Below are 11,089 nucleotides of genomic sequence, written 5' to 3' on the forward strand. Positions count from 1 at the left end.
TACTACCTTAGACACAAAGTTGATTACCCAGAACCATCAGCGGATTTCTATGCTAAGAAGTTTCTTTGGTAATAATATACAAGAAATGGGTTGCGTACCAAGCAAAGATCTTAAATCGAATTTAACTGCTGATGAACCTACTCAGGCAATTGCTTCCACATTCATGCGCGCTGATCAGATCGTAGCTCTCGGAGATAGTGCACTCGTTCCTATCAGAGATGCGAAGACGGGGGAAGATGCTGTCATGGAAATACATGTTGGAGAGAAAAAAATTAGTATATATCGCGGAATGGCGAATAAAGCTGTTAGATCTGGTATTGCTTAGATAGCAAACGTCTTTACAGACTTCGATTTTTTTTAGTTGAGTATGCCCATACTTTTCCTCCTTCCGTCTGGGTTGACGCATCCGTTTTCTTGAGCGTCTTGTCAAGATCCGTTGTTCAAACAGCTGCCTGGGTCTTTTAAGGGCGGTCATGGATGATTAAATTTTTCATGATGGCTTTTAGCTCTGCGACGTTGAAATCAGCGTTGTCGCCATATCTACCGCCTGAGCTGCAAATAATTCGGGGATTGAAAGAGAACATGGTTATTGTAGTCGCGTGATAATTTCCTTAAACTCAGAATCCGAAATTAGACGGCTGCTGTACATATCCACTGAGAGACTCTTAAGCTGTTTGATAATTGAAGGATTATCATTGCCTAATTCAAGCTCTCCTTTCAGCTTGTCATATTCAGCTCTTAGAGAGTCTAACGGATCCTCGAGGTGGTCATGGAAGTTATACTGAAGATGTGTAATCGCAAGGATCTCTTTGAACAGTTTTCTATCATCGATACTGAGCTTGTCATATGAAGCTTGATCGATATGATTTTTATACACAAGAGTTCGGATCATTGATTGTAGACTATCACTGATTTGACATTTGGGTCCGCATTTGCGGCGATAGGCTGAATAATGACAAGGGTTTTGTTATCAAGGTCAGGAATTCGGATATACTTGCTTCCGAGCTGACGTTATACATAAGCTGAAGGTGTAGCTAAGCCTTGAATCTCATTGAGGTTGTATGTACGACCGCGTCGTACGACACCTTCGAGTGGAGCAACACCGGCTCCTCTTAACCCACGACCCTGAAGATTCCTCTTAACCGCTGACCCCACTCGATCAACCATGTTATTCACAGTTTGGCGAACCGTGCGCTCGTCTTGTCGATCACTGAATTGATCAACCTCGGTGTAGTTTTTAGCATCGGAGTAGCTTTTAGCCTTGATTTGATAGACAGCCTTGGTCGCTTTCATGGCAGCGGTTGCCGCCTTCAACGCTGATCTTGCGGATTTTGAGTTCTTACCCTTTACTGTTCGCTTCGCCTCATCGTATTTCCTCTGAGCTTCGCCAGACTTTTGGAATGCGGCTTCTGACTCATCGTGGAGTTTTTGCAAAGTGTCATCGCGATATTGAGTACCCTCTGAGGATTTGATTCGAGCTGATGTATCTGTCGATTTTGTATTGTCGAGGATCGCTCGATTCAATAGCTGAAGATAAGCTTCGAGATTTTTTTCAATGCTGGATCATCATTCTCATAGACGCATCGCTCTATGTCTTCAAACCCGGTCATCAGGCTATTGAAAGTATCCATCCATCTAATGGTTTTCATAAGATCGCTGAAAACCTTGCCAGAAACCGCTTTGTTTTCGTGGTTTCTAATGTAAAATGGTTTTGCTGCGGTAGGCTCACTAAAGTAGTAATTTTGATTAGCTTTCACACCACTTTTGGTATCTACTATTGGTTTCAGTCTAAAGGGAATTCGAACTCCTTCAGATGCTATTTTGCTGTAACCATGAGAATCTTCTTCGCATCGTTATCAGCATTAGCTAGAGAACTATTCATATCTTCATCAATTCCAAGCTTAATTCTATGCCGAGCCTCACCATCGCGTGGCTCAAAGGCTTTTGCAAGTTTGGTGGTGTCTTCATTAGTAAATAGATCGATATCGCCACGATCTTTGACTAAATCAATAAATTTTTGGAATGTAGATCTCCAATCGACGTTCTTAGTAATCGCTGGCTTGACTCTTTCACTATCAATACCAAATACACTAATTGATGAACCATCAATCCACACGCATCCAGTTCTATCCACCTGAGATGTTTTACTCATGCTCTTGAGGATAGGAATGATTTTCTTTTTCAAACCAGCCGACTCAAGCACTGCTTTATTCTTAAAAATAGACCAAAGCAATCGATTCCTACTATCAACTTGATCTAATGAGGTTGACGTCGATGTGTCAAACTCGAAGCTGTCTTCAAGACGTTGTCTTGAACGGAATGCATCATCACCTTCACTTAAATCGGCGATTTTTCGTTTTCTCGTCAGTGAAACGTGATAAAGAGGGTCTTCAAGTCTCATATAACTGCTCTCATCGATTGATTTACTTTCGCCATCATACCAGATGTCCCTAATTTTCTCCTCTGTAGCCACCCAGTCAATCGATTAATAAGTCTTACTCTTTCTACCCGTTTTGGCTGCAATTAATGACCCCTTTTCACCAAGAAAGTATCTATTGTCATCCTTATCGGTTTTACGCTTAATTGGCTTAGTTCGAAGCGCTACCCAATTAGGATTGGCGGTAAACAATTTCTTAATCCTTGATCGCGCCTCCACTTGATCTTCGGTATCCATGTTTTTCATGCTTTTCATGTTTGTTTCAGCATCTAACATTTTTGGAGCATTGTCGATTCCAACATCAGCTGTTTGCTGTGTGTTATCGATACCAACATCAGATGTTTGAGGTCTCGCTTGAATATTTCTATCAGTTTGATTGACACGATCAGTATTAATTGAGCTATCTACCATCTGCACGCCGCTATCAACTCCAACATCGATCATCACAGGGCGAACATTTGGAGTTGAGCTGTCGCTCAGACGTGAGGCGAAGCGGGGTGTTGAGACCTCAGGGTTTGTTTGGGAGTATCCATCAATCAGTGTTTTTTTAATGACTCAGCAGACTCGGATGAGTCGGTCTGAGTTGATTCTGTTGATTTCTTTGGGACTGTAGTAACCCCATTCGTGATATCACTTGCCCATGACGTTCCTGCATACATCTGACGCTTAGTGTTGGATTGTCGAACGCGGCGCTGAGCTCTTTCAAGAAGCTCCCGCCGTTTTTGCTCTCTCTGAGCGAGCGATGTACAAGAAGGAAACATTTTATTGCTATATCAAACGAATCATAAAAAAATGAGTAGTGTTAAATTCCCTTACCACAAACTCGGCATAACTGAGTCATGTCTAAATGGTTTGATAGTTATGACAGATACTATTCCGCTCATTTAGAAGATTTAGATAGCGATCCTTAATGCAATGGAATGGAACTCCAAATATTGCTTCCAACTCATGTCGATACTTTCGATTTACTACTGTTTTACGAAAGTTTGCTGATGCATCGAGATTTATCAACTCATTCTTGACTCTACTCACCTCTTGCATGACCCACAGCTTTCGACGTAGCGTAGCAAGCTCACGTTGATTTTTTAAACAGTTGGGGCACATATTTATAATAAGGGTTTATATATATATCAAGTCAGAAATTTCAATAATCTAATTAAAAATAGTAAATATACTATAAATGAGTCAAAGCTTACAGAGGATTGCTCTAATATATATTTTTACACAAAGCTAATTATGACTCATTTGTGTGTTTTTTTTGCCCAGTACTCTTTTTCTAGCATCGACTTCCGATTCTTATTTATCAATTGGAGATTATCTTGAGGTTCCCAGGAATCAGGCTCATTACCAAGCCATTTGATCAGATATTTGTACTTCCCAGACCGTGTCGTCTTATGATCCAAGATCTTCTCAGCTTCAAGAATATCGCCACGATTAATAACAGCATCTGTAGTCTCTGTGTTGACCATTTTAAGATCGTTTGGCGCCTAGTAGAGGGTATGACCATTTTTGAACGGATTTGGACTCGGTAGCCATCAATTCCAGCGATTTTATAGACTGCTTTGCTCCATCGAGCAGCTTCTTTATCAAACGTCTGCTTTTTGAGACGGTACAATACGCTTGATCCGACGTCAAACTCCTTCTCAATTCTATCGGCTTCCACCTGATTATGACTCAGATCTGCATTCATTACTTTGCCTTTTGCCTCATTTGGAGTCATACCAATCGAACGGTGAAACGTGGTATTGTAGTTTTCAATAACATCAGTGATAAGCTTTTGCGTAATTCTCTTGGGGGACATTTTAGTTAGTCTCTGTTTCAGCGTTCTGTTGAATCGTTCAATTTTTCCCATAGTTCCATGATCACCTGGCTCATTGTTGTAGTGCTCAATTGTCTTGGATTTGAAGAGCTCTTGGGCCTGTAAGTTCATGAACTCACTACCATTATCACTTGTTAGGATATCCACTTTGTGGAGACGAACAAACGCTTTAAGCGCTTCTAACACAATTGCTGCCGTCTATTTTCGTAAGAGCTTTGCGTACCCCAGCCTTGAGTTGATGTTGATAGCAGTCAAAATTGGCCGTTTCTCCCAAAACGCAAGATCAATTTGCCACGAGTTGGGGTTATGCGAAGCTATTTTGAAACCATTGAATCTCTTCTTTTGCTCCTGAAATCGTTGAATATCGGGCTGACTCCCATACCAATCCTTTACTATTTTGAAAGTTATCTTAGGATTCAACTCCTTTGCTTTCTGATACAGAGCTTGAGCTCCTATAAAACCGTTTTTGGGTCATAGTAGAGTTTCTTTAATAGCGCGTCCATGATCTATATTTACATTAAAGAAATTCCCAGTGGTTAGCTGCTTAAATTACAAGTGGTTCAGTCGTGATACCATCATCAAGTACTTGACGTTTGTCATAGTAGTAGTTAAGCGCTGTTTTGGTTTGAGTATAGGTGATGATAGACTTGGTTTCTTTCGATAGTCTGAACCCCTTTTTGTACCTTGTAGCGTGATGCGATCCCGTACGACAGTCTCAAACCCATCAGGATTAAGAACACCATTGTTTCGACCACTTCCCTGTTGAATACCCTTCGCTGAAACCTTTACTTTGTATGTCTCATCGGGTAGGTAGCAAATATAGTTCTTGCTCGATAGTGAGACCATAGCATCACCTGACCATTCATCTTTGAACAAACCAGGCGTACGGCGATCAAACTTAGCTACCTCAATGTTGTAGTCACGTGGGAACTAATCGTATTTATTGCTCCTTGAAGTGGGTTCGTAGCTCAGGCTTAATACAGTCTTGAAATGGATTATCACAGCTGAAAGCGATATAAGCCGAATCAGTGTCCATCTCCTGATACTGGAAGTCAGAGCGATCGAAGTAGAAATTTATGCAGTCATAGTAAAACTGAAGCATGCGTAGCTTAGCAAGCTGATAGATAGCAATCGACAAATGGATTGGGTTCTTATTATTGAGTCGGCGCTTCTTCATCGTGATCTCACACGCATCATTAAGCTCCTCGAGACCATGGAACGTAAAGTGTTCGATCTTGTTTTTAATAGCTTTGTCACTCGACTCATACTTAACCTCTTTGTGCTTGCTCATATCCATGCCAGATCGACCAAAAGCACTGTTGCCTACCAGTTTCATCATCTCGGCAATCATAGCCTTAGACTTATCAACATCACCCTCTCGCCGGGCGTTTGATACAGCCTTCATAAATGGAGCAAAAGCTTTATGGGAGCTCGCTTTTATGAAGCTGTAAGTCTTGGTGATCTCCAAACCATGAGAGAGATACCACTTCAGCAAAGGTGCGTATATGAGAATCTTTTCACCAAAGTAGCTACCAATCAACTTGCGAGCTGGTTTTGCTCGGCTTTGCTTGCGCGCCTCATTGTGTTCGAACATGTGCTTACCAATGACGCTCTCATTCGTACAGTCGATCAGTACATTCTTGAAAATTGGAGTCATCTCACCAAAGTACTGTTTAAGGTATTCTGGTGTTCGGATATCACATTCAAGAAAGCCGAATACTTTGTATGCTTTGATGTCATCGATGATACCATCATACGCTTCAACCGTAGTCAATCGACCGCATGGCATCTCATTACCAAGGGCCCATAGGGATAGAGCGTTAGCGTCGTATCCGATAATTTTCTTGCAGATCTTAGCTCCACGAATCTTCGTCTCGTTTCGCTTAGCATACCTGCTGAATATAATTGATGGTCCTCAAGCAATGTTTCATTTTCCCGTAAATCTCAGATTCCTCCTTGTCAATCGAAAACACCAATCTGTCTGCGTTAAAATCAAGCAGTTTCTTGTATCTGAACCCCCGAAGAGACATATCTTTTCGAGCGATGTTGCATGAAATGCAGCTGATCAAGATATTGCCATCAGTGTGCCCAAGATTGTTATTGATTCTATCAGCGGAAGCGGTATCAGCAGTCAGCTGACAATAGCATAGACCACACAGATACTTTTGCTTTTGCAGCAATGTATTCACGTGCTCGAGCGTCATACTAAATTTTCGTTTTGCCTTAGCATCCTGACTCTTGTAGCCAGCCATGCGCTTCGCTGGAAAGCGGAATGCGTTAGCAGGTTTCTTATCCGGATATTGGAGATTATTGAAGCAGGTCTGATACATAACCTTCTCTGAAAGACCAGGTAGGGACACTCCATCCGCAAACATATCCAGATCGAAGCGCTTAAATAGCTCTCGCTGAGCCTTGATAGCTTTGGTGAAAGGGACTACGTCGAGATTATTGTACCAGATCAGTAGGTCTTTGATCGATTACATCTCGTGGTAATCCCGCACGAACTTCACTCGTTCGTAGTCATCGCTCGTGATGCTCGTTCCACGGAGCTTACTATCAAAAGCTGACTTAGGCGGGATAGTAGTCTGCTTTAGAACATTGAACGCGGTGATGTACTCGTAAGGGAAAAGACCCTAACCAAGACCACAGACACATCTAATTTTGTCATCGCATTTGCAGCCACCGAGATATGTTGTAAGATACTTGTCGTAGCTGGTACCAGCTGGTACATAGTTAGTGATATCAAGCATTTTCATGTCCGATGTAGCAATGCACATGTAGCTGGGGTTCTTGATGACAGATTTGACGTTGTCGGTACCAATTACGGCAAACAAATCTTTCCTAATCCAAATATCATATCGACCACAATTGAAGCCGAATACTGGTACCTGGTCAAGCTGCTGTTTCAGTTTCCCATAATCAGACCTTTGCTTACGAAAACCAAGACTGCGGTGAAAGTCAAAGAAGCTGGCATACTTTCCCTCTTCAATCCAACTCTCCACATCAGACATCTTGTACTTTTTATCAGAATTAGCGCCTGGGACTTCCATACCTGTCAGACCATGTGCATTGATGATTTTTTGTAGAAGCGACATATATTTATTGACATTGTACTGCTGAATCTTAGCCGATACATCACCAATGTAATTGAACATTTCCGTAAGTAGCATCTTTGGATCGTCATTTACAAAGCAACGCACCCCCTCAGCTAAACTATCAGCTACTGATACCGACACAGGAATGTGTTCGTTCGTGAAGACAGTATTCTCCCCGTGTTGAGTCGCGGTAGGCTTAAGAATGGCCTCAAAGTCATAAACGATGAAGTGATCGATGTACTGGTCAGTATTCTTGATTGAATACTTCGTAAGCAGTGATCGTATTACGTTCTGAGCTGGTTTGTAGATAGTTGGCTCAGCTGGGAAGCTTTCGATATTCACGAGCTCACATTGATTCTTTTTGTGATTTTTTACTCTTTCAGCGCTGACGAAAACCATTGCACACTTAGGGCATTGATACTTAGCCTGAAGCATGTCAATGTTCTTGATGTAAAGAGCATGATTCTCGAACGATAAAATATCCATAGCTTCATACCCCTTGTCCGATCTACGAATGCATTCTACATTTCCGGAAGCTACATCCATGCTATATACGTTAATACCGAGTTGGAAGCAGTCCTCAACTTCATCGAGTTGTAGTAGGTCAATAGGCTTGAAACTTTTAAATAGACTCAACGTATACTTCACCCCCTTGAAAGAGCAGTAGCGCTTGAATACCTCCTTCACCTGAGCCTGAATTCTGCGAGGATCCTTCTTAGGGCTCTGGAATGTATGCCAGGCGATACAGTGGAAGACGCACTTGTTGTTGGTCTTAGGGAAGTTGATTACATGCTTGTTTTCGCGGATAATCTTAGGAATAACAGCGTCGCTATCCCCAAGAGCATGGTCGCGATGGTAGACGAAAATCTTGAATGCAGTGATCGCCTTAAGCTTATATCCCGAGCTGGGATAGTTCAGCTTGTCAGCCAACTCCATAGACCGAATTTCCGAAATGACCTTCTTTCGAATATCAGCCTTGCTGTTGATAGCGACAGGCTTATTGAACACATAAGTGTTAGCGAGATTCGGATAGAAGTAGCGAGTGTCATCAGGATCAGTCTTGCTCACAAGTTCGTACCCGAGAGTAACATTTACCTTGAACGCACTTGCCTGAGTCGAAAGAACGTTCTCGAGCTTATCGTAGAAATCAGTAGCCTCAACACCCTCATATAGGTGTGATTCCATGTGATTACCATTGTAAAAACGGTACTTAGGATCAGCCTTGTAGTCAGGCGACAAGTGTTTCTCAAGGGTTTCAGTCGAAGCATTGTACTGCTTAGCTACCAATCTCTGGTTGATTGGGCGCGAAACGTTGCTTACATAAACCATCTTACCCGTTCTACCACGCACCTTAACACGGTAGCTACTACCCCATTTGATAGCTTGAATATTTAATCTCTTTAATCCTTCGAGCTCGTATGCAAACATGTTGCCTATATATGCTTGGCTATATTCTTCTTCGTAGATATGACTTTATAATATTTTGATCATGTATCAGGATCGACTTTATATCTTAGTGATTACAAAAGATTCTGAAATTAATTAATTCAAATATTTGGGTTATACCTTTTTGGAGGTTTTAAGCCATTGTCATTGACTATATTGGGATTGACTTTTTATTTGAGAAAAAAAATTAATTCATTCATTAAGTTCGGTTTCGTTGTTTTGTCATCAATAAGTTCGGTTTTGGGCTTCGCTCTATTCTTATCGTCGTAGCTCTTTTGATATGACAAGCGCGTCGCGTGTGCGCTGGTAGTAGCGCTTCTGTGCTGCCTTTTTTTAATGTTCTTTGTTAGCGAGGTATTGTTCAAGTGAGTACGTCATCTTAGTATATAACTAACTTTTTTTTATCAGGATGAAAATTAATTGAGTGTTATTCCGATGACGAATAGATCACGAAGTAATATTTTGGTAATATCTTGGTAGGAGAAGCTGATGTCATTGAAGCGTTGAAGCACTCAATTCATTACGCACCTCGGGATACGGAACAAGGATTGCATACTGTTTGATGGTTTGAGGAGTCTTCTTGGTGAAAGTTTTGTAGTAGAGTGGTGGAAGCAAAAAGAAGAGTCGATTGCCGTTCTGACCCAGTTTCGCCAAATCATCCGCCGCCCCGCCCTTGATGTCATGCGTTTTTCCCACAGTCATCTGGAATCCACCGAACTGCGGCATCCACGCATCAATAGCAGTATAGTTCGATGTCCCAGGCACGTATAGCTGCTTTGCATGTTGACCGACTTCCACACGCTCCGCTACTTGCCGAGGCTGCGATGACCGTGGAATATCGATTGTACCATCAGCTGGAGTGCGTTTCCTCTTTTTAGAAAACAGCTCTCGATACACGAAAGTCCCACCCTGCTCCAGCCGATCCATAGAATAAAACTCAAAGATGTATCCACACAGTGATTGTGCTAGCGGGTTTCCATCTGACGAACCGAGAAGGCTTTGCAGCTTCGCGCGGTCATGTTGCCACTTTGTTCGAACAATCAATTGCATCGCCAAATCTGATGCATAGACGACTTTGTATTCTCGATACGGTTCTTGGCTGCGAATGTGAATCAAAGTCTGAACGATCGTGGTCTTCGAGTTGACCCCAGAGTGTATAGACGCCAACACAATGCAATCATCGAGAGAACAACTGCTGCATGCGGACATCAGCAAAGCTTGTGGGTCAGTTTCAATGTCTTGCAACACCAGGCGAGGTACACCACCCAAGCAATCAAATCGATTCTCCCACACAGCTGCTGCATGTGGATACATGGGAGCAATTGTCGCCAGTTCTTCTTTCGACCACAGTGGCATGTAGAAAACATCGGCAGTAGGAGGCTGCTTCTTGAACTCACCGATGCAGTCTCGTCGCGGTGTGCTTGCGAGAAGAACTGAGCATAGCCGGTAGGGAAGCCCAGGGATACTTGTTGGGTCCATCGAATCAACAAGGCACCACAGATCAGGCGACCAAAACTGTTCATTAAACTTGCTTGGCAACGCCAGACAGATCAGCATCGTCGATCCATCGAAGTAAAAGAGCCCATTGTTGTCGAAAAGCAGCACGCGCTTCTTCTCCTTGATCAATCTCCACAGGACATAGTAGACGAACACCGACTTTCCAACCCCAGGCGTGCCCGTGACGACAGCATACTTGACCATGCCCACATTTGGATTGAACAGCGCATGGTTGGCGATCACTTGGTACGAAGAGCGAATGTAGAGCTTCTGACGTCTCGTTAGCGGCAGCAACGACGAAAACTCGAGCCAATCACCAACTTTGTCAACTGTCCGGAATTGTAAGAAGAATGGATTAATGCAGTGGTCGAATACACCGTCTTGAGAGACTGTTGGAACCGAGGACCCTTGCTCCGGAACCACCACCAGCACGTGGATCGTCCTCTTCGTCGAAGCATCACCAAACAAGTCACCAATCTCGTCTGCTGGATCCATTTCCACGTCCAGCAGTGCCTTTACTTTCTCGGGAATAACACCACTCCGCATAGCAATCACGGCAGGATCCTTCGACTTCAGCCAGGCGCCGTCTTTCTTTGCCAGGAAGAGATGCAGCTTGTCTGCATCAACATCTTTGAAGTCATTCGGCTTCTTCGCCTTAATCACCTCCTTCAAGTCTCCCACCAGCTGGCTCACGTCGATGTCCACAGGGAAAGCACCTCCCGCCACACCAACGATCGCACAGACAAGCTTCACCATCTTTCCTCGAGCCGGCAAATTCTGGAATGAGGAAGAAGG

The 11,089-nt window shown here is 43.0% G+C and overlaps 1 protein-coding gene across 1 annotated transcript; it reads right to left on the reverse strand.

The window, feature by feature from the left end:
• Positions 1 to 9,238: 9,238 nt before the first annotated feature.
• Positions 9,239 to 11,066, reverse strand: PITG_14343 (Crinkler (CRN) family protein; the record flags this gene model as incomplete). The annotated part of the gene is made up of 1 exon (XM_002898776.1): positions 9,239 to 11,066. The coding sequence occupies one exon, from the start codon at positions 11,048 to 11,050 to the stop codon at positions 9,290 to 9,292; it is 1,761 nt and encodes a 586-aa protein (XP_002898822.1).
• Between the last annotated feature and the right edge of the window lie 23 nt (positions 11,067 to 11,089).

This window comes from Phytophthora infestans, genomic scaffold, assembly GCF_000142945.1.
Source record: "Phytophthora infestans T30-4 supercont1.34 genomic scaffold, whole genome shotgun sequence".
NCBI classification, from domain to species: domain Eukaryota; phylum Oomycota; class Peronosporomycetes; order Peronosporales; family Peronosporaceae; genus Phytophthora; species Phytophthora infestans.